Below are 24,687 nucleotides of genomic sequence, written 5' to 3' on the forward strand. Positions count from 1 at the left end.
ATCGCACATATGTAGACTCCCCTTAGACCCTTCCTTTCCTTCCTCCTCCTTAGACCATCCCTTTCCTTCCCTCCTTAGACCTTCCTTTCCTTCCTTCCTTAGACTTTCCTCCCCCAGACCCTTTTCCAAGAATGGCATGTGCTGGGCTTGGCATTCCACTCTCGCTGATGAGTTCCATGGATGTTTCATACTTTTAAATTTTCCTTTTTTTTTTTTTTTTTTGCACTTTTGGGTGGGGTCGTATGATAAGGTTAGGAGGGTGGAGGGGGGTCCTCCAAAGGGAGGATTCACCAAAGGGGAGGACTCCAATGAGAGGGGAACCGTAACAGGGATGACCCCACCAGTGGGGTGTGTCGCCCCAGGCGAGGGGCGTGTCCCCTAGAGTGATGTGTTGCCCCCGGCTAGGAGTAGTATAGACAAACCTTCAATACTACGGTTGCCACAATCACGTATTATATGTGTAGAGGGTGTGTACATAGGGTCTAAGGAAGGGGGGGTGCCCTATACAGAGCACAGGGAACTGTCCAACTACAAACTACGATTTTTTTGCATGCTTGGGTTGTTCAAGTTAAATGTATACATATAATTCTACAATTTATGAGGACCCTACGGTCAGCATAGTTCCAAAATTTTAATGTACACTACATTTTCTTATTAGTGCGACATTATTATAGGGAAAACGATAAAAGAAGAGTTGAACGGTATCGTGTAAATTTGGGGTCCCCCTTTTCCGCGTTTTTAATAAGAACCATGGCGAGTATCTTATGTATGTATAAGTTAAAGTCCATATTTTACTACACAATAAGGGGAAAAAAAAGGAAAAAAGAAGAAAGAATAAGAAAGAAAGGCCATTTTGCTCCTACGTTGTATAAGCTCCATGGTTACTGATCTTCCTTCGAGGAGGACATTCATTAAGCACAGCGCACTATGAAAAGGATATTGTACACAGACGTGAGAAAACCTTGTGTGTACGCATCTTACCGGCTCCTTAATTCGCTTCCTTCCCTTTTTCCTATTTTCACATCCCACATATATACTTATTATCTAGAACATACACATATCCAAGAATTTCGCTCGCCCGCTTCGTGATGGTTTATGAATATACATATCAAATTTTTTTTATTTCTTTGCTTTTTTTTTTTTTTTTCCATTTTCTTTACTTCCCTTCTTCAGTAATGAGCATGCTACACTGTACTCAATTCTTCCTTGAGGGATAATGAAACATCATACATATATGTGTATCAAATGACTATACGTTTAATAAGAATGAGTGATAAACGAACTTACTGCAAATAGCAACATAAAGGAGAAAAGGAAGGGAACAATTCCTTCTCTTTCTGGAGGGAAGGGACAACTTCCCAGAGGGAACCTTCGCGAAAACTTTCGAGCGGACCCGATCACAATTTTTGAAACACTTTTCTGAAATGTCGATAATTCGAATGAGGAAAGAGAAAATTATTAAGGTAAAAAAAATTACAAAAACAAAAATTTTATAACAAAAAAAAATTTAATGAACATATTTTAGATCGTCAATAAAAAAAATTATCCCAACACATCTGTGAACTGAGAAAATTTTTTTCTTTTTCCCGGCTTATATTCATTACACATGAACATGTAAACAATCTAACATACAACACAAAAAAAAGAAAAAAAAAGGAAAAATATTTATACTACACACTAAACCCGGAATCTGAACATGGAACCTGTTCCTTAAGAACATCAACACTAAACTCAGAATTTCCACTTGGTACATCTTCCATAGGAAGAAAGTCTTCCTTCCTAAACCCGGAATCTCAACTTGGTACCTGTTCCTTAGGAACAAAGTCTTCCTTCCCGAAACCCGGAATCTGAACTTGGAGCCTGTTCCTTAGGAACATTTTCCTCCTCTATAAACTCACATCCCATAAATTCCTGCACAATTATTTTAAGAAAGTCCTCCTTCGTCGAATGCAGATCTTCCCTTTGATATTCGTCTAACACTTCTAAATGAATATCAATTATCATGCGGCGGCGACCAACACCACGACGACCAACATGTTTACCAACTTTTTCCTTCCTTCTTGTTGGAACAGATCTTGGTTGTCTGCGTTTCTTTACTAACGTATATTCATGTGGACCATCCTGGTCGTCCACATGATCAGGAAGTTGTTCTTCTAAAGGAGGAGGACCACGTACTTGATGAGCTCTTCCGTAACGTTTTCTTCTTTTACCAGGTAGGGCAAAGTACTGAAAGAAAGAAAAATTATATAATTTTTAGGGTGTGCAATGTTGTATCTAAGACCAGAACAATAAATATAGGAAAAGGGCGAAATGTACATCTAAGGTAAAAAAGTAGAGGGCGTGATTTTTTTTTTTTTTTTTTTTTTCTTTCTTTTTTTTTTTTTCTTTCTTTTTTTTTCTTTCTTACCTTCCAGAATAAGTAGGTCATAGCAGAAATACCAAGGAACACAGGAATGGTAGGAAGGTATGGGGTAAGGAAGTCGGAAGGGTCGACCATCTTTTCCTTCCTTATATTCCCTACTTCCTGCGGCTTAATTGCACGTGGTGCTATTGAACTTTTTCCTGAATGAACAGCTGGTGTTGCTTGAGGTACGGATGATGCCGCTTGTTGTGGTGGTCCTTGAGGTTTGCCTGGTGGTGCTGGACCTTGTGGTTTGTTCCCACCCTGTTTTGGTTCTACATTCTCCTGATGCTGAGGTGGTGGAGGAGGAGGGGGTTGCTGTCCTGGACCAGGTCCCTCTCTAGGTCCCTGTCTTATTGAATTTGTTCCTGGACTACCATCTGCAGCACCCTGGGGACCAGGTATAGAACTAGCACCTGGTTTAGCCTGACCACTTAGACCACCACCATCGGGGGGAGTTCCTGGGACACTAGGAGATAAAGGATTTGCTGGGGCACTGTTAGGATTCGTACCTCCTGCCTGACCATTTTGTTCAGAAGCAGCGTGAACTTCCTTCTCTTCTTTAGCAGGAGCAACAGCTGCGGGTGCAGGTGCTTTGTCCGTTTTACCAGCATCTGCAGTATTAATAGTGGGACCTAAAGTGTTAACAGAAGTATCATATTTGATAACAGTGGTAGTTGCAGCTTCACGCGTCGAAGACCAAGTGCCGCTTATATATTCATCCCCCTAAACCATCATTCTCAGGGACAACTTCAGGAGTCTATTCAGTAGGAAGGTGTAAAGCGATGTCATCATCATTACCTGTAACATCTGCCCTAGGATTCCCTGTTCCAGTTTCGTGAGTATTGGTTTCTGCTGCCTTTGTTACTTCAGGAACTTTGGCAGGTGGTTCTTCTGGTTTCGGTGCTCTACTTCCACCACTGGAGGAGGATGAACTTAGGTGTGATTCTACCGTATTTTTTACTTCGTCCAATTGGCCATTAGCTCTATTTTCAATGTCCTTCAATTTATCTACTAATTGTTTCCCTTTCTTAGGTTCCTGCCTGCTGCTGCCAGTGCGAGCCACACCATCAGGTACGTTCACTTTATACTTCCTATATTTTTCTGTGCACCAATTACTATTGTGTATTCCTTTCATTCTTCCCTTTTCTGCTTCACACTTCATTTTCTCAATAATTATGTTCAAAATATCATTGTTATCCCTATAAAGATTACTAGTTTCTCCATATTTACAGAGATCATTAGAATCTTTACCATTCCAGTTAGTCTCTAACTGCTCCATAGCTTCATAGGCATATTTAATTAATTCCTCACTAACACAAAGACCTTTTACATAGGTCAGCCATATAGTCAGGAGATCACATTTCCCTACACACGTTTTCTTTTTTCCTTCTACTAACTGTGTACTCTGTTCCTCACATTTATACTTATGTTCATTTGCAATTATTAAATTCCTTACTAGGACTTCGCAGAACTCTCTCTCCTGTTGGTTCCAGATTTTGTTCGTTCCTACCTTCACCTCACATACACTCTTCATCCCTACCCACTTATAATAAATTCCATTCTTATCAGCATCACTTGGAACATTAGAAAATTGCGTAAACAGCTCATCCCAATTTTCTATAAATGAATGTGAAACAAATATGCAAAAGCGAATACAGGGAAGCAAGGAATACATATATACTTATTCATTTCTAAATATTCCATTCCCTGGGTTCAAATATATATATATATATGAATATAATTATATGCACTCTGAAACAATAGTAGTGAGCAGAGAAGTAAAGATTAACATACCTTGCTCCTGGTTATCCAATCCACTGATTGAGCAAGTTTTTTGGTCTATGGATAGGGTGGTGAGGGATTTTTGTTTTTGTATTGTGTCCTGTATTATTTTTTCCAGTTCATTTTTTAACGCCTTTTTTATTGCTTCTTCCCCCTCCGTTAATCCTCTATTACTCACTTCCTCTATTATACTGTCTGCATCTTCTCTTGATACAGTGTCGCCTTTTACCATTACTTCCTGCAATTCTTCTATTCCTGCTGTGCTGGTCACTCCAGCTCCTGGTCCTTTACCACCTTTAGTCCCTGCGCTTTCGGTACAAATATTACTCCTGCTCATAACCATATCATACTTCAGCACCCTATTCTTCCCGTTCGCACTATTTCCCTTCTTTATTTCATTCTGCACCCACTTCTTTATTGTTGCACCAATTAATTTCCCCCCCACTTTTGCCTCTTCTAGATTTAGGTTATAGCACATATTCTCTGTCATACTTAATTTATTGTCCTGCACGCTCTGTTTGACCACTCGTGATACATGTGGAAGTACCTTTCCAAAGAGGCAGTGCTGCCCATATAATTCTATTAATGTAATGGTGCCAACTAAACACCTTAGATATGTAGTTACCTCATCTTCACCTGCAACTTTATCTCTTACTGCTAATTTTTGTGTTAATCCATTAGTGTATAACATCACTTTGATCATAGCCTTGCATAACTCCTTTTCTGTATTTCCCCATGGTGTTATTTTTTCCCCATTTTCCTTCATCCCCGTAGCACAGGAAGTTGCTATCTCCTTCTCTTCACCCGGTCCAAGTGTTCCCATAAGGTTATCAAACATTTTCCCCAAACCTGCCCAGATTCCTATCTATAATATAGTGAGGAGGAAGTAATTATACACACATATATACACAGTTATATATATGTACATATATGTATGTATATATACATATATGTAGACATATAAATGTATATATACACATTGATATATATATAGAGAGAGCAGTATATTTTTCCCTTTTAACACTTCCCCCTTCCCCTTCCCGCCCTTTTTTTTTCTTCCCATAATTCCCCTTTCTTATTTTTTCCCTTTCCTTTTTCCATTTTCACATATGCACCCTTTTTCAGAGTACATTTTGAGTACACCCCCTTGTCCAGTTCATCCCCTTGTCCAGTTCACCCCCTTATCCAGTCATCCCCCTCGTCCATTTCATCCCCCTCGTCCATTTCATCACCCCTGTCCGGTTTCCATTCCCCCCTTGTCGGGTTCGTTCCCCTTGTTCGGTTGGACCCCGGTTGTCCGGTTTCCTTCCCCCCTTGACCGGTTTCCTTCCTTCCCTTGACCGGTTGCCCCTTGTCCGGTTCCTTCCCTTCTTAGATCCTCCTTTCCTTCCTTTCACCCTTAATAACCTTCCCTACCACGTGCCACCACGCAATACAACCTTCCACCTACCACCCCTAACACAACCTTCCTTCCATCAATCACCTAACAACATTCCTCCCATCCACTAGCCCTAACAACCTTCCTTCCACCTACCCACCTACCACCACGCTAACAACCCGCCTACCACCACCCTACCACACCTAACAACCCACCTACCATCATCCTAACAACCCACCTACCATCATCCTACCACCACCACCACGGCTCTTTCTTCCATATTCAGCACCTTAGCAGTGACGTGTCTTCCTTTCTTATTATATAAGGTAAGTAAAGTAATAGTAGCAATTAAAATAAGAACTAAAGTATTAACCGTATAACTAATATACACTCCTTAAAACCCCTTGGTTCCTCCTCTTTAGATTTTCCTTCCTCCTTAGATGTCCTCCCCTCCTTCCTTCCTCCTCCTTAGTCCCTTCCTTACACCCCTTCCTTTTTTTTTTTTTTTTTTTTTTTCTTCTCTTTCCTTTCTATTCTTTCTTTCCTTCCTATTCCTTGTTTCTTTCTTCTTTCTTCTACCCTCCTCTCCTTTCATCTTGTTCCTTCTTCTCTTCTCTTTCAGTTTCCTCTTTTTATTCCTTCCTTCGTTCTTTTTTTTTTTTGCCCTCTTTTTTCATATATGCAAAGAGTTAGCTTACCCCAAATTGATTTACATTGTTCATACCCTTTTCTATTATCCACTTTGTTAATAAACTACTTAGGAAATAAAACTGCTGTGCGGTCATTTTGCCCCCCGCTCCTTCTGCTTGATGTGATTGATCCTTTCCTGTTGTTCTTGGACATGGTTTTTTCGGTTTGGGTTCTTTATTTATTAATTTCATAATTTTTGCATCCGCATTCATAGTTTGATTAATATGCTGTAATATATCGGCTTTCCCTAATACTCTCATAGGTTCTAATTGTCCATACTTACATCCTTCACATTGAGATTCCCCACCAAATGGTGCGATCATAATCTTCATTAATTTATATGCCTCATATACAACATTCTCCTTATTGCAATGTTGCATTCGATACATGGTGGACCACAAATTTATTATTGTGCAGTATACGTATTCTTTCATTTCTTTATCGGCATCTTCTATATTACACTGATTTCCCTTAATATCTTTTATTTTTAATAAATTTTTTAAAATAAATATGCACACTTTTACATCTTCCCCTGCTAACTTCTTTCCTTCTACTGTAGTATCTGCACATGCCGGTTCAGCTATATCCTCCTTATCATCCTTTGTCATTTCCCCGAACACTTCAGTAATCCATTTTCCTATTTCTCCCATTAATTTTGTCTGTACGTTAAAATAATATATTCACACATATATTTCCCGGGGTACTATGCATTTATTATTCTTACGGGAAAATAATATAGTCCGATGGTAATATGTATTATTATTTTATATATATCCTACACTACAGTATTATACCTTCGCTGCGCTGTTACTGGTCCCACCAGATTTTTTTTTCTGTAACCACCTCTTCATCAAATCGTCGAATTTATTATTTGAAGCCATTTTCTTTTACCAAAAAATTCAATAATTCCATCACTTATCACATAAGAATAAAACATCATAAAATATTACACATAAGTCACTTCTCCTTATTTATACTATCATTTTATGGCAGCCCTTTTGAAAAATTTAGAAGTTCCCATTTGCCGTCTTCCTTTTTACCCATTTCTACAAATCTCCATTGTACATACTTCATACATTCCTTTCGTCCTATTATGTGCTCCTCTTTCATTTTATATGCAATTTTACACTTAGATTAACGCAATGTTCCTTCCCTGGAGAGCGCATTCAGCATCAATGTTGCTCCTAATTCGTGTAAAGCTGTTCAGGCAGAAAAAATTTTTCACAAAAAAAAAAAAAACACAAAAAGAGAGAAAAAATATGACAAAAAAAAAAATGTAAGTGAATTCTCAACTGAAGTTACTTCCGGAAAAGAATACATTTCAGCATAAAATTTTCCAACATATAAATTCTAAATACAAATTACTCACAACAAATTTTCAATAAATTGCAAAAAGAGAGAACATTGTTCACGGAATTATAGGGAACAAGTATCGTAATGAAATTTCATTCAATATAAAATTACCCAATTGTGCATTTTCACGGTTAAAGTACGCTCCTGTGTATTCCAATTTCATAATTCCTTTGAACAAGCTAAAAATTTAGAAAAGCGGAAAATAACGGAACATTACATTTTACTATCTTCCAGTACCTTATTTATATATGTTGCACAGAACTCATTCGATGTGAATTAACATCAACATTAATTCCTTCTGCCTTTCTTCCTTCCCCCTCCTCCCATCCTATTTCCCTTCTTTTCCCCTCTTTTCCCTTCTTTTCCATTCTCCTCCCTTTATCCCTATATTACATATATACCCTATTTTTTTTTTTTTTCTTCATTCTTTCTTTCCTTTTTCCTTTTTTTCCTTATTTCCGTTGCTCCACTCAATCCCTTTCTTTCCGTTTCTCTTTTTCTTCTTTTCCCAACTGCATTCCTTAGGCATTCCTTAGGCTTTAGGGTTCACGGTTCAGGCTTTAGGGTTCACGGTTCAGGCTTTAGGGTTCACGGTTCAGGCTTTAGGGTTCACGGTTCAGGCTTTAGGGTTCACGGTTCAGGCTTTAGGTTCAGGGTTCACGGTTTAGGCTTTAGGGTTCACGATTTAGGCTTTAGGGTTCACGGTTTAGGCTTTAGGGTTCACGGTTTAGGCTTTAGGGTTCACGGTTTAGGCTTTAGGGTTCACGGTTTAGGCTTTAGGGTTCAAAGTTTAGGCTTTAGTGTTCACGGTTTAGGCTTTAGGGTTCACGGTTTAGGCTTCAGGTTTCACGGTTTTATGGTTTAGGGTTCAGGGTTTTAGGATTTAGGGTTCAAGGTTTTAGGAACTAGTGTTCGAGGATTTAGGGTTCAGGGTTTAGGGTTTATGGTTTAGGGTTTAGGGTTCAGGTTTCAGTGTTTAGGGTTTATGGTTTAGAGTTTAGGGTTCAGGTTTCAGGGTTAGGATTTTAGGGTTTAGGGTTCAATTTTCAGGGTTTAGGGTTCAGGGTTTAGGGTTTAGGGTTTAGGTTTAGGTTTAGGATTTAGGGTTCAGGGCTTAGGGTTCAGGGTTCAGGGTTCATGGTTCAGGGTTTAGGGTTCAGGGTTCAGGGTTTAGGGTTCAGGGTTCAGGGTTTAGGGTTCAGGGTTTAGGGTTTAGGGTTTAGGGTTCAGGGTTTAGGGTTGAAATTTTAGGTATCAGGATTTAGGGTTGAGCGTTTGGATCTTAGGGTTCGGGGTTTAATTTTTATGTTTTAGGGTTTAGGTTTCAGGTTTTAGGGTTCAGGGTTTGGGGTTCAGGTTTTAAGGTGTTTGGTTGTTTGTTTAGGTTTCTTTCTTTAGGGTTCTGGGTTTAGAGTTATGGGTTACACTTTGAGGGTTAAAAATCCATGGTGTGTGACTGAAGGAGTTTGAGTTTCCTAGAGAATAATATTACCGGGTGTTTAATTAGCGCAGGGTTTATATGAATGTTGGTATATGGGGAGAAAGAAGGTATGTGTGTTGAAGGTGAAAAAAGAATAAGTAGGAAAGAAGAAAAAGAAAGAAAATGTAAAAATAGCAAGTTCCATTTTAATAGTTGATATTTTTTTTGTTTTCTATGTTATCCTAAGACATTTAATGGTGTTTTAGGGGGAAGGTGAAATGTGTATTTTGAAATCTGCCCCCTAGGAAATACCAAGTTAATTTATTCTAATTGGGAACGTATTTCGATGGAAGTGTCGCACTCATTTGGCATGTCCACGGGGAATGGCAAAAATAGAAAGAGAATGGAACACGCGTGTGTGCACAAATACATATAAAATACTGTAAATATGTTTGTCCCCATGTGGGATCGTCTGTCCCTGTGTACCGTTCAGCAGTATCCATATACTTGGTGACTCCTTCAGGGGGGACGAGGTCAAATTTTATTCCCACCGAAATTTCCCGGTTGCGCTATTTCTTTTTTTTCTATTTTATCCCCTCCCACCAACAGGGTCACCAATCCTAGACGAAAACCCATTTGGTAGTACTGTTGGTGGCAGCATTTTATTCCGTCCCTACCATACAGCGTAGCGCGATTCTCCCCCCGTTGTTATTTACAACCACAACAATTTTTACAGCTACTAGTTAGACAATTTCTTCTCCCCCTCATTGAAAAATTTGCAGAAATTGTGCATAATTGCATATACGTGTGTTTGTCACTAATGCGGGAAATGTAAAATAAGTCTACTTCACCGCTTTGGGATATGTGTAAAAGAAGGAAAGAAAAGAAAAATAAAATAAAAGGCTTCTCTCATTCTTATAAGTCCTTTTGATTTTTTTTGTTCTTTCAAGGTGCACAGATTAGTGCTATCCAGTCTGTTTAACTTTGCTTGATATTTTCGTTTGTTCTTTTTTTCCCTATACTTTGGCACATCCAATTCTCCTTAAACAGTGCACTTGGAAAGAGGCCTAATAAGGAACATTGCCTGAGCATTCACGGAGGAAATGCCATTTTCAGGGCTCCACTGTTTAACAAAAATTAATGCAGACACAAATTTCCATAGTAGTCTCCATTTTCCTTTTTAAAATGGGAATATGCGCATTTACGAATAAACCATTGATAGGAAAAAAAAAAATTAAATACAGTTGCTTGCATTTTTTGTGAAAATGGGTGAACGATTTATTCCTTCGTAGTGGAAGGCAAAGATGACACCAAGTACCAGTGCTCACAGAAATATCAGTAACCCATAGAAGGGAGTAAAAAAAAAAAAAGGTACACTTTCACTCAAAATTGATAGCACAATAATGGGGCAGAAAAACATGATCACGCTTGAATATGCAATTGAGTGCACGAGCTCTTAAAGGGGGAAAAATTTCCACGGGAAATTTTTGCCCGTACGTTCATATATTACCTCTTTAAAAAGTTGTCACAATGGGTGAAAAATGTGGCAACTTTCTACCACACTCCTGCGGAGAATGAACGAACACAATAAATAGCAGCACGTGAGAAAAAACTTTCGGCGATATTGCCAGGCACAAAAGTACTTGCAAAAGTGACATTCACTTTTTACCTTTGGTCGTTTTTTTTTTTTCGAATCCTAAAAGTGACTCACCACTGTTGAGTCTTGACCCTTTTGTAGACATTTAAAGAGGAGGGCGAAACTGTATAGAAATTTTTAAAAATACTATTTGCTTTTTCAGCATAAAGAGGATATCCCATTTCTAATCTATGCCTCCACCTCCTTTTTTTTTTTTTTTCCTTTTTTTCTGCCCTTTTTTCACGGTTCGAGAAGCCACTGCTGCGGAGGAGTGCTTCACGTGGGACTAATCAATTGAAGACGAGGGCCCAATGAGAAGCTAACGAATTGCTATCGCGTGTTTAGCGCGTTAATTGTGCTTTACTGGTTAGCTTTTTAAGAAGGTATGCGGTTCCATTTCGCTACCCCCGCAGGGTTTTGCTTGTCTCCACAATTATGCTTAGATATGTAAAAAACGGGAAAAGGGCAAAAAAGAAAAAAGAAAATTCCAAACAGTCATTTCCTACGTTGCAATTTCTACGTAAACAAGGATCTTATTTTCCGTACGAACTGGGCAATGTTTTCCATTTGTTAATATACCAATTCGGCACGTAATATACCCCCTAAATCTACACTTCAACGGGAAAAGAAACAAACAAACCACGCTGCGATTTTCGAAGGCTTTAGTAAAAAGTTAGGCAATAGCGGTACTTAATTCTACTTGCGCAGAAATGAGAAGAGCGACATAGAAATATAGACATATAGAAATTTAGAAAAATAGAAATATAGGAACATAGAAATATAGAAATCTTGGTAGAAGAAAAAATAAAATAAAGTCATTTCCATTTGCCCTGCTGCTAGCATACTTTGTGTGATATTGTGCACAGGGTACTTCCCTTGACAGTTAATTAACTGGTGCCTGTCTATTTGAGTCCCCCCGCCGAGCAAATAAACGTGAGGACGCGAAAAAAAAAGAGGCAGCCAAGCTGTGCATAAATATGCAGGAGTGTATATACACATAAGTGCATAAACGCATATTCACTTGTGCACACCCACCTTCGACGCAGTAAGACAAATTTTAATGGACTGTGCTGTGCGCTTTCTTGCCTAATTAAAGAAAAAAAACATGGCACACCAATGATATACACACATATACTGTGATATTGACGCAAGCACTGCAATTTGCACAATCGTGCCGAGGAAATTCTTAGCACAGCTAAAACACTGCTCTATTTTTTTTTTTTTTTTCAGTCCACGTGATAAAAAAAGGGATAATTGCGCGTACACACGCGAAGGGGCTAAAAAGAAAAAAAATATATATATTATATATGCATATGTACAAATGCGTAAAAAAATATACGAATATGTATAAATATGTATATATATAAAAATATATAAATATGCACATGTACAAAAATATACAAAAGCTTTTATATATATGTACACAATTATCCACGTGTAAACGCATATAATAGGCAGCGCTGAAATAAATAAGCAAGCACATCCTTCCGCGTGTTTCCGGAAATGCCATTTATAGTCCCCCCTACATTCGCTTAAGCTAAAGCTTCGTGTCCCTGCTGGCGCAGCTTGTGCAGCGAAGGAACTTCATGGGCGTGTAGGCATGCTGTGCACATGGTGTGTGTTAGGAATATCCATACGCACAATAGTAAATAGTTATAAGCATATATACATGTTTATGCATAATTATACACACATATACACTTTTATGCTTGTTTATATAAGCTTATACATATGTATGCGGCTGTACATTCTACGCCCATGCGCAGACTTATATATAAAGCCCTTTTTGGCCAACTGCTATCGCCCGCGCGCGCTTGACCCGCCATCGCACGGAAAAGCTGCCTAGCAGAAAGCTTACTTTTTTTTTTTTTTTTTTAAACTTTTACACACTTAAAAAAAAAAAAAATAAAAGATATGTACATGTATTAATTAAGCATTTCATTCCAGTTTTTTTTTTTTAGCTTGCATTTATTTATTCCTCTATTTTTTTTTTTTTTTTTTTCCCTTCTCCACATTTATTTCCCGAGAAATTTATTCATTCCCTCATTTATTTCTCATCATTTAATTCATTCTTTTTCCCTCTTGCCCTCTGTTTTTTTTTTTTTAACGTTTTCCCAGTGTCATAATTTCTTCTGACATTTCGTAATCTCCTCAGTGTTCCTTTCCTTTTGGCCAAGTTAATATACAGTACGGCGCACAGTACACGTGTATAATTTCCCTTACACAAACGTGTATATACATACGCACGTACATTTCCATACCAGAGAAGATATCCCTTGCTGTTAACTTCATACACGAAAATGAGAGAAATCGTTCACATCCAAGCCGGTCAGTGTGGTAATCAGATAGGAGCAAAATTTTGGGAAGTCATATCCGACGAGCACGGCATAGATCCAGTAAGTAGTTAGTGTCCCCCACAGGGGTATGTCCCTGTGTGGGGGGGTGTATACGAACAAGTGTACGCTTGCATGTATGTGTACCAGCGCCAGAACTAGGGTGCCCCTATTTGTGTGTATACTCATTTGCATGTCTGTAATCCCTCGTAGTGCACATGCACAGGTGGTGTATCACCACATGGGATTGTGACAATGTAAGCAGGTCACTTCAATATCCCCCCTTGTGAGCTACTCCATTCGTGTTCCTACCTATGCTTGTTCCCATCCTTTGCACGCTCACTATCATGCCAAATGAGGGCCATGCACAGTATGTATCCGTTTAGACCGCGTTCATATGTAGTGTACTCCATGTTTATCCATCTTTGCACTGTGAGACATGCTTCCAAAATGTTGCACCTTAAGTTGTTAATAAGAAAAAAAAAGAATAAAAATAAAAATGGATCCTATAATGTCTGTTTATCCTGCACACCACTGCACCTATGAGCGTGCAAATTGTGCATGCAGTCCGACTAGTGACATGCACGTATGTAGGTCCTTCGATAAATTGTCTCCCAAATGGAAGGCGTATAAATAGTGTCCACATTCACGCGTGCACACCCCTTCGCGTTCACCCCACAGAGTGGTACCTACAGAGGAGACAGTGACTTACAGTTAGAAAGAGTTGATGTGTTTTACAATGAAGCAACCGGTGGCAGGTACGTGCCCAGGGCCATTTTAATGGATCTGGAACCAGGAACTATGGACAGTGTTCGAGCTGGACCTTTCGGTCAGTTATTCAGACCTGACAATTTTGTATTTGGACAAACAGGAGCTGGAAACAATTGGGCCAAGGGACATTACACAGAAGGTGCCGAATTAATAGATGCAGTTTTAGATGTAGTTCGAAAGGAAGCAGAAGGATGTGATTGTCTACAAGGATTTCAAATTACTCATTCTTTAGGTGGAGGTACAGGTAGTGGTATGGGAACTTTGCTGATTAGTAAAATTAGGGAAGAATATCCAGACCGTATTATGGAAACCTTTTCAGTATTCCCTTCGCCAAAAGTATCAGACACAGTTGTTGAGCCATACAATGCAACCCTCTCTGTGCACCAATTGGTTGAAAATGCTGATGAAGTACAAGTTATAGATAATGAGGCTTTGTACGATATTTGTTTTAGAACATTGAAACTTACTACTCCAACTTATGGTGACTTAAATCACTTAGTTTCTGCTGCCATGTCAGGAGTTACATGTTCGTTAAGATTTCCTGGTCAGTTAAATTCTGATTTGAGAAAATTGGCTGTGAATTTAATTCCCTTCCCACGTCTCCACTTCTTTATGATTGGTTTTGCACCACTAACAAGCAGAGGCAGTCAGCAATACAGGGCTCTAACAGTACCAGAATTAACGCAACAAATGTTCGATGCGAAGAATATGATGTGTGCAAGTGACCCAAGACATGGAAGATACTTAACCGCCTGTGCCATGTTTAGAGGACGAATGTCAACTAAGGAGGTAGACGAGCAGATGCTCAGCGTGCAGAACAAGAACTCCTCCTACTTCGTCGAATGGATTCCCCACAACACTAAGTACGTTTTTTTGCTCAAGCCAAGCTCAAGCGAGCAACCAAATTATTGCGACGAAGCGATTGCGTCTGTTATACCGTCTACTCATCACCTGCACCCCCACTTCGTTTCCACTTCCACAGGTCCAGCGTTTGTGACATTCCACCCAAGGGATTGAAAATGGCAGTCACCTTCGTAGGAAACTCCACAGCCATCCAGGAAATGTTCAAGAGAGTGTCAGATCAGTTTACGGCTATGTTCAGAAGAAAGGCATTTTTGCACTGGTACACGGGAGAAGGCATGGACGAAATGGAATTCACAGAAGCAGAGTCCAACATGAACGATTTGGTTTCCGAGTATCAGCAATACCAAGATGCAACAGCTGAAGAGGAAGGAGAATTTGAGGAAGAAGAAGGAGACGTCGAAGCTTAGGTAAATGTATCCCACACGTATTCCTTCTTGGTCAAGCTAGTTCGAAAAAAAAAAAAAAAAAAAAAGGCATATAAAATTACGAGATTGAACAATTATATCCCCGCCCCGCCGCTTGCTTTTTTTTTTTTTTTTTTTTTCTGCTGAATTTATGTCAGGGTTATTACAATTTGAATTAGCATTTTATATATTATGGATTATTTAGAGTTTTGCTAGACATGCGAAAGGGGACACAACTCGGGTTTATTGCATTCATTTCGATGCTTTTTTTCCACGCGAAATGTATATATATATACGCAGTGTACGCAACGCATACACGTACCTTAAAAAAAAAAAAAAAAAAAAAGGAAATGTATACGACATGTGCACACACATGCAAGCATATAAATATGTACATATGTACAGACAGATTTATATGTATACAAATGTATATATATTTATATATACGACGTATACCTACGCATAGGCCCATGTACATATACATCCATACATATGACATATGCCTGCATGTGCCACGTGTACGCATATGCAAATGTATGTGTAATTATAATTTACTCCACCAACAGTATCATAGAAATACATTTACCATTTATAATTAACTCATTTTCTCCTATAAAGGTGTATACACTTATTTAGATTTTTATGCTTTGGCGCATTGGTAAAAGTACATCAAAAATGTGCAAAAAAGAAAATAAATAAAATAAAATTTCCTCATCCGTAGCAGCACCTTTTTTGTACATGAAAAAAAAAAAAAAAAAATACATATATATATCCAAAAAAAAGCCACAACTGAAGAGAAAAATTAAAAGGGCTATACTTCCTCGAATGACAAAATGGGAACACCAAATGGGGACAACGTCATACTTAGTGGCAATTACTCCATTTGGACAAATTGAACTGCTATTGTGGTAGCATTGCCTTTCATCTGCATTCGATAGTTGCGTTAGAAGAAACATTCCCCGTGTATCTTTACGCACACGCCGTGGGGAGTAAGCATCCTCCTTTATGCTTCATTTTGGTGGTAGGCCTCACGTTTGCCCAGGGAAGGAAATATTCATTTTCATATCCGCCGTGTGACATCATCCGTGACCACAATCACATGGAACAAAAATAGTGGAAAAAAAAAAAGACCATTTTGTAAACCCCTTTTTTACAATAAATATCTTAAAAAAGTATACAATCGCTGTTGCTTCGGTTTTGCGTTATCTTAAAAAAGAACGGAAACAAAAAAAAAAGTAAATTCAAAACACTTTAAACTGTAAATGCTCGTAGAGAGGGCAGAAAAAATTAAGAACACTAAAAACGGTTTGCAAATCGAGCAAAAAAAAAAGGACAGGGAAAACGAAATTGAAAAGGACACACATGAGCAGTTTGCACTTAAAAATAATTAGGACGAATAACACGAAGCGGACGCGTAGGACAAAAAAAAAAAAAGTTACATATAAATGGAGAGCTATATCAACAACAGCTGTATAGTTAAACACAATTTTACTCATTTAGACACGAGTGCAATTTTAGCAAGTACTCAAAATACGTGTCGGCATAATGAATAAAATTTTTTAATTACAACAATTACGATAATTATATGATGTACAATTTGGGAATCATTCGATGGATGCATATGTTCATACATGTTCAAACATGTGCATACATACCCTTCTGTAAACATTACATGAATAAACTTTGGAAAATTTCTCAAACGAATATGAAAAAGGGAAAGCTATACGACTGAACTTATTTTTTACAATCACTCTGTAGGAAATAATATACGAGATGGCATATAACGACGTTGTATAATTAATTAAATTTTGTGAAGAATTCTTTCCCATGTGCATATGTCGCACTTGATATTTTTTTTTTTTTTTTTTTTTTTTTTTATATTATACAGAGAAGTGCATCATACATGGAGAATACACACAGTTGGAAATTTGGACGATGCCTAGAATAAACATAAGTTATTAAAATTTTTCGAATTTGTATCTTTTATACTTTTACACCATTTGGCAAAAAATTCAGAGTGGCTGAACAGTTGCTCGGAGGAAGTAGCACCAAATGAAAATAAATCTTCGATCGATTCCTCATTGAAGATGTTAGGTTGGTTGGGAATTGTGCCTTGACTTTTATCCATGTTTTGTTGGTTATTGCGGCTCGGACCTTTGACACGTACATTTTCGCATGCGTTTGAACTTGTATCTAGAAACACATTATGATGGTTATTTTGGCTTATTTCGGGATGATTCCCTTCTCTTACGCCATAGTTTCTGTTAACCATTTCCTCTTCTTTACTCCACATATTTTCGTCATAACTTCTACGCATGTGTGAGTCCTCATTTACTCTCATACTTAGGGCTTGGAGGTTCGGTAGATCAATGTCAAGGCCACTTCCCCGAAATAATTCATGTTTTGAAACTTCTTCCTCATCGTTAAGGTAATCCAAGTTCAGAAAGTTCATATCTAAAATGGAGTCCTCCCAACTGTTGTTCTCTTCCGACTCCTTCTGCTCGTATTCGCTAGAATAAGTCTTTCCCTGGGTGTCGTAAAGCGCGTCGATGTCGAGGTTCACTCTATTACACATATTTAAAAAATTATCATTCAGCCTGAATAAACCATTTTCCATCACTGGGCTGTTCTCGAATAGGTGTATGTTGGACAGGATATCTGGAACCCTTTCTTCTTCGAATAGGACGTTCTGTCTCTGTCTCTGGTTCGTCCGTTCGTCATTTGGAGCTTCCGTCTGCTCGGTGCTTCGATTGTTGTCTCGTTCGTTGCTCCATTTACTGTCACTGGACTCTTCGAATAGGTTGTTTCTACGGTCTTCCCTCAGTATGTCTCTACGGGCTTCCCACACTTGGCGGCCATCTTTGTCCCACGTTTTGCCTTGACGCCTGCCCCAACTCCTGCTTGCATCTCTTCCCCACATGTTGCCCCCGCTTCGACCCCACTTTTTGCCCCATTTTTTACCAGGCAACATGCCCTCCTCTTTTGTTCGTCTGAAGGTTGGATTCTCCTTCTGCCCGTGGTGTTGTGTGCCTAAACTGGAATAAAGGTCGGAGAGGGGAAGAGATTCCGTTTCGGTTTTCCCTTCCTTTGAGATTCGTAAAGGTCTAATTTCTTCAATACCATGAGCAAATCTGCACTTATCCTGATTCATACATTTTTTCTTTTTCCAGAAATAACAGAGAGTAGTTTTGTAGGTAGCCAGGTCAGTACTCGGTTGCAACTTTTCAATTCTATGGGCATATTTACAGTTAGGGTTACAGCAGGGGATTTTTTTCTTAACGCTTTTGCACAACTTGGTATTTTCTAAGTTGGGTAGAGGTCTTAATTCTTCCAGCACATGAGCATAGTTGCAGTTGTCCTTATTCATACATCTGTTTTCTAGGAAGTGTCTGCAAATTTTGGTTTTCGTAAATTGGTATTTAATGTCAGCAGGTTGGTTCATCTTGCGGTTACTGTTCGTTTGTGCCGGAGTGTTCATGTGTGCAGGTGTGACGAACAGAAAAATGTTAGTACGAAAAGGTAGGGGTTATTTGTTCCAGGTAGTGGTGTTATCTCAGAAATGAATGGACAGGTGTATTAAATAGTGTCGTAAAGGTGACTCCAAAGAAACGAACAGTATATTGATAAAAAAAAAAAAAAAAATAGCGTAACCGGTACTAGTACTGATACATAGGAGGGGGAGAGGTCTATATAATCGGTGTTACCTTTAACGCGAAATAAATATATTTTCAAAAATAATTTTTACGAACACTTGGACATGCACTGTAGTGTAGGGCGGTTCTACTGAAACACGGGGACAAGTAAATTTTCGCAAAAATGTAAGCAAATAGTTCCTATTAATATGTACAAAATTCTGACGTGTCTATTAAAAAATGCCTTTAAGTTTTACAAAAGCATAAAAGTTAACTAAACGGCTATTAAAGGTGGTGACAAGTGGTACAATGGGATGATAAGTCATTTGTATTTTGGATAAATGTAATTTATAAAAAAAAAATAAAATAAAATAAAAATATAAATATATATTATATGTGCGTCTGTACTATTACACACAAATGTGTGCGACGATTCCACGATCATGCTTACAATTAAAGCGGCCAAGATGGAGGGGGCAACAATTTAAGGTCAAATCTGAAAAAAAAGGCCCTTTTTATTGATCATTAATAGATCATTACTCGATCATTATTCGCTCAACATTAATTTGTCTTGCGACCAAAATGTCGAAAAAGTCTACATGAGCCCGTTGTTCGAATAATCGCAAAAAAAAAAAAAAAAAAAAAAAATTAAAATAGGTACCAAAAAATTGCCCTTTTTTTCATGGCATATGGGTAGGGCGTTATACGTAATGGTGCTTGCAAAAAATATGAATTTTTTTTAACATAACTTCCTTGTAACTTGAGCCTCTTTAAACAAAAAGGAGGTGGGTGCCATCGTGAAGGTTGTTCCAGTTTGGTGCACGCGCAAATTGGTCGCATGCGGGGTCAGATCACTCCGAGCTACAAAGAAAAAAAAAATACACGTATGTATATATATATGCATGTGCACATATTCCGTTACGCACACACATACCGCATGCATAATTAACACGTCTGTATAGGCAAAAACGCTCCTGGGAACCTGAACCAAATGCACAGACAACTCTGTTTTTTAACAACGGAGAAATGAGGCCATCTCCTTTTTGAACAAAGTGGGCTTCACCAAAAAGTCCCCTTTTGTGGAAAGACATCTTCATTAGTGCCTTAACGCACAAAGGTGCTAAATCATTACCCCAACTTATCACCCATTTCAACACGCCGTTTGAAAAAAAAAAAGTGGGTGTAAAATAATGAGCACTCTATTTTCACCATCAGAATGGATTTTTTTCCTCATAATAATAACTACTCGCATTAAAATTGCGGCCCAAATTTTGTTGTTAAAAGTATTTCCATCTTGTGGGAAGGAGCATATCTGTTGTGTTGGCACTCTCCCCCCACATGCAACGGGGCAACTCCGCGTCCAGAAAATGATGCATGCACGATGTTGTTTTGCGTATGACTGCACGTGAAGGGTAGTAAATTTATCAGATATCCAGAGAGCCTCCCATAAATATTACAACGCCTTTAAAGGAGGAAAAAAGGAGGAACAAGCAGATAGACAGTTATGTTAAAGGGTTCACCATGGGTGAGCTGCCAAGTTGGGTGTAACTCCACGTTTGACTTCCCTCATCATGGTGTTTAAAAATTAAAAAATAAAAAAGGATTAATTAACATCTCATTATGGTGAAATATATGTCAAAATAGGAGTTAAGCTCATCTGAGGAACAAGATTGAGGGGGAAATTGTCTTACGCGTCACGACTACACAAAATCGACGTCGAAATGACAGAAGAATGACCACCTCTTGGCATGTCCTTCACAATGCCAACTTTTCCTTACGACATTTCCCCCTCTACCCATTTATAACTGTATACTGTGTTGTAATTTTAAAACGCAAAAATTTTGTCGAAGGTTGCACAAAACATATGTTTCTTGAGGTTTATATACATATGCATATGTGCATGTAAGTTGGCACGTGTACGTGTCCGTTATGTTAAGTTTAATTAAAAAAAAAAAAAGGGGGGAGCCATGCAGGGGGATGAACAAAAAAAAAAACGGCCCGCTGTGGTGCAGCGCGGCAGTAAAACCATAAAGTGATAAAGAGATAAAACCGTAAGGCGATAAAGCGATAAAACCATGCGACGTAAAATGCAGAGTGAAAAGGGGCTATAAACGAATTATGTCTAGCGAATTAAAAAGTTAAAAGGTGATACCATATGCTCGTGTGAAACATTCGGGCAAGGCGCTGTGACAAAAAAAAAAAAAATGTAAACGAGGAAAAGTAATAAAGAAAAGAGAATAGAAAGGGGAAAAACGAATTCCCATTCTCGAATGATAAACGAAACTGCAACATGCGCAGCGAGAAGAAAGGGCAAACACATTCACAATGCAGTAATTGGTAACAAATGGGGGGGACTTAAAAAAAATAAAAATAAAACATGTAAAGGACACAAAAAATTAATGTAGACGTAAAGGACGTGATGAAAACATAATCAGAGTGCAAATGAAATATATTATAGTCATAATTATTTCCCATGACAAAATTCATAATGTGATTGTAATTTACAGGAATGTAGGAAGTTAAGAGCAAAGAGTTGGTCACAAAATAGAGGCCCATTAATTCGGAAATTAACAAAATCCACATATTTGAAAATAGTTTAAAATAAAAAGAAAAATAAGTCGATATCTGAATAACCTGTTGTAAAAATTTCTTCATGTTAATTGCTACGATATACGAAATGTACAATAAGGATATATATGGTCCATAAATTATGGCTATATTATATTTTATATTAAAAAATAAACACATCCTTTCAATAATCTTGGAAAAAGGATCCCTTATATATATTCTTATAAATATAATGTTCAAAATGGACATAATTATTTTATAAATGACTGTTAAAAACATGACTGAATTTAAAAAGACATTAATTTTTCCTAGCAGGCAATTTTTATTTTTTTGAATTTCAAATTTCCTGCTTAATATTGCATTTAAGGAATAATACATACTCGTATTTGTGTACACAATATCTTCTATTTCTTTTTTTAATTTATTGTAATTTTCAATGTCTTGTATTTTGCGCATATCTTCATTACACGACTCATACATGTTGTGATCATCATTTGCCTGGCTGTCGTTCTTTTCGCTGGATTCGTCCTTCAATTCGCTATCATCTATGCTTATTCTATTTTTTACATGGAAATTCTTTTCCATTTCGTACAAAAATTGAATGCGCTCCATTTTTTTCTTCTTCCCGTTGTACCTGGATTTTTCGAATTTGTTCACTGGGAAGCTAATACTTTTGAAGAAGAATTTTTTGGCGCCTCCACTCTGCACATTGCACGTGCCGGGCGTGTCTTCCCCTTTTGCTCCCTCATCGGAGCTGCGTTTATCCCTGTGTCTGCACCCGCCGTTATCTCCACCGCTATCACCGCCGATAGAACCGCCTTTATCACCACCGCTGTCACCTCCACTTCCCGTGCGACTGGGACCTTCCCCCTTCGAGGAGGCCAGTTCACTGTCAAATGTCACATTTAGGGAGGCGTACTTCCTCATTTGTCCCTCCTCAGACGCGTCAACGCTGGGTTCACCGTCAGAGGAGGCATCATAACTTTCGGCAAAGGAGTGGGGGCAACTATTTGACCTCTTCAGAGGGTGCACATTATCTTTGTTTATATTTTTATAAAAATAGTTAATAACAGTTGATTCATGGTCGCTGAAATTTCCACTTCTCTTTTTACTTTTTGTTTGCTCAAAATGATGCGTACTTAGTCGTTTCTTGTGTTTCTTCTTAGTACCTTTGGAGTGCCTCTGCTTGTCCAGCAAAAAGGCAAAATCGGCGGTTCTCACCTGACTGCCGCCATCCACATAGTTTAAGAAGCTGCTATTTTTAAAGGTGCACATATTTTTTAATCGGTTGGTGAAGTTCACAAGTACGGAAGCTTTCCTCACAGAGTTCTGTCTTTTTCTCATTATGGCAGTTCTACTTCGCGAAAGAATTCCTTGTTCACTATTTTGTTCGAAATCCTCCTTGAATGGAAACTGCTTCTCCTTATAGTATTCTACATTGTTTCTTTCTGGTACTTCCAAAGGGGAAGCATTCCTAACAGAAAGGACATTCCCCCCAGGAGATCCTCCCTTTTTCGCATCGTAAAGAAACCGTTTTGAATGGATATCAAAGTTACTTTGCAACCTTTCAAGTTCCTCCTTTTTAAACATGTAATTAGTAAAGTTAATTAGTATACTTTCTTCGATGTTATAAATTTGCATTTGTATCTTCGGAATATGCACATAATACACAAACGTGGTAATGTAGTCGTAAATAAAATACATGGAGGATATACCCGCGACGATAGAATTGGTCGTTACTCCAAGGGCACAAATATTTATGAGCAGCTCTCCGATGATGAATTTGTACAACAGCATTAAGTAATGCAGAAACATAAAACAGATGATGCCTACAAAGTTATATATTCGGTTCATAAATTTTGCAAATATGGATTTTGTTTCTTCCCTCGTTTGTCCACCTCCGCCTCGGCCCTTGTTGTAATACTGATGGAAGTTTCGAAATGCGCTGGAGTAGTAATTGAAGCATTTTTTCTTCCTTTCCAGTAAGTAAAAAATGGTCTTATTAAAGAATTTGTTTCGATTTTTCTTCTGCATCTCAACGGTCTGATTATACAGCAGGTACTTCCTTATATCGAGCGTGTTATCATCTGCTATAACATAATTGTAATTCTTTTGGTAAATCATATTTTTTAATTTCCCTAAACCTAGCCAAAGAAATGATAAAAATATGATACTTCGAATGAGAAAAAAATGCTTTTTTATTTTTTTGCTAATTCCATTTTGCTCCTTATAAATGGCACTTATTTTTATATAATATTTTTTTATCAATTTTATGTGCGAATGGGAGTTAAATTCTGGAGACAGGATTTCCTTATAATTACTCGAGTCAAATATAGTGTTGATGAACTCTATTGGAATAACTATATACAACAAGCAGACTAGGACACATATATCAATGTGCCAAATGTATGTAATGGTACCATTGGACACTATGTTGGATAATTCAAAGAGGAAAAGGGAAAAGATAGACATGCAAACTAGAAAGGTTATGAAAAAAATGTTTTTATTAAATTTACTCGAATGATTTAAAATGTCTAAATACCTCAGTAAGTAATAAATGGACACCTTGTAAAATATGACATGTAGCAAAATCATAGCTATAATTTCACACACCAATCTTATATTCATTTTATTTTCGTTGGGGGCAAGCATAGTTGGGGAGGGGATAATGATATATGTGGGGCTCAAAACGCATCATACACGGTTCCTACGGGGAGGAACGCCAGGCAACTCCGCATGCCCCAGATATGCGTATATATGTGCGTATATACATACATGCGTGTCAGTATACTCTTTGTTTTCACGTTAGAGCTTGCGCGTTTCACGTTACGCACATGTGGGTACACACTCATGGAGATGTCACACTTTTCCAATTTTTACACATCCATAATTTCGTTTTTCTCCTTTTTCCTTGACGCGAAACCGTCAGCCGCCGTGGAGGGTTAAAAACACGCGCTGTCAGTTGTAAGTACGGAAACGCACACATTCCTCTACGTATGGACACATAAATATATGCGCAGATGCGCAGAAATGCTAAATGGGAAAAATTTCGAAAAGGAGAAATTTAAACGCATTTAAAAACTATCACAGGAGCTGCGCGCTTACGCGATTTTAGCTCGGCTGGTTAGCCAATTCCACAAATGGACACAGCGAAAAAAAAAAAAAAAAAAAAAAAAAAAACTACAAATTTAAACACACAAAAAAAATATATTTTGCAAAAAATTTTCTAAAATTTTGCTAAAAGGTTATAAAAGAAGATTACGCAAAAAATGCAGCAGAACGCAGTGGGGAAGAACAATTTATGACGAACCATTTCTGACCAAAGGGCGAAATTACACAAGTGCTTTAACAGATATGTGACACATGGACTATACAAACATATATATTATCAATGCGGAAATTTACACAATTCTCCAATATTGTTTGAGTCCATCGTGGCGATATATATACTA

At 38.0% G+C, this 24,687-nt stretch overlaps 4 protein-coding genes across 4 annotated transcripts; 1 reads left to right on the forward strand and 3 right to left on the reverse strand.

Annotated features, from left to right (window-relative positions):
* Window positions 1–1,812: 1,812 nt before the first annotated feature.
* PCOAH_00022640 (SICA-like antigen) lies at window positions 1,813–6,904 on the reverse strand (the record flags this gene model as incomplete). The annotated part of the gene is made up of 5 exons (XM_020059071.1): window positions 1,813–2,226; window positions 2,408–3,036; window positions 3,203–4,021; window positions 4,199–5,051; window positions 6,263–6,904. 5 exons carry the CDS (start codon window positions 6,902–6,904, stop codon window positions 1,813–1,815), a joined length of 3,357 nt encoding a protein of 1,118 aa, XP_019914426.1.
* Window positions 6,905–12,585: 5,681 nt separating this feature from the next.
* PCOAH_00022650 (Tubulin beta chain) lies at window positions 12,586–15,038 on the forward strand (the record flags this gene model as incomplete). The annotated part of the gene is made up of 3 exons (XM_020059072.1): window positions 12,586–13,059; window positions 13,678–14,630; window positions 14,750–15,038. 3 exons carry the CDS (start codon window positions 12,964–12,966, stop codon window positions 15,036–15,038), a joined length of 1,338 nt encoding a protein of 445 aa, XP_019914543.1.
* Window positions 15,039–16,974: 1,936 nt separating this feature from the next.
* On the reverse strand, window positions 16,975–18,513 carry PCOAH_00022660 (Uncharacterized protein; the record flags this gene model as incomplete). The annotated part of the gene is made up of 1 exon (XM_020059073.1): window positions 16,975–18,513. One exon carries the CDS (start codon window positions 18,511–18,513, stop codon window positions 16,975–16,977), a length of 1,539 nt encoding a protein of 512 aa, XP_019914602.1.
* Window positions 18,514–21,022: 2,509 nt separating this feature from the next.
* PCOAH_00022670 (Uncharacterized protein) lies at window positions 21,023–23,887 on the reverse strand (the record flags this gene model as incomplete). Its single annotated transcript, XM_020059074.1, has 1 exon — window positions 21,023–23,887. The coding sequence occupies one exon, from the start codon at window positions 23,885–23,887 to the stop codon at window positions 21,023–21,025; it is 2,865 nt and encodes a 954-aa protein (XP_019914306.1).
* Between the last annotated feature and the right edge of the window lie 800 nt (window positions 23,888–24,687).

This window comes from Plasmodium coatneyi, chromosome 8, assembly GCF_001680005.1.
Source record: "Plasmodium coatneyi strain Hackeri chromosome 8, complete sequence".
NCBI classification, from domain to species: domain Eukaryota; phylum Apicomplexa; class Aconoidasida; order Haemosporida; family Plasmodiidae; genus Plasmodium; species Plasmodium coatneyi.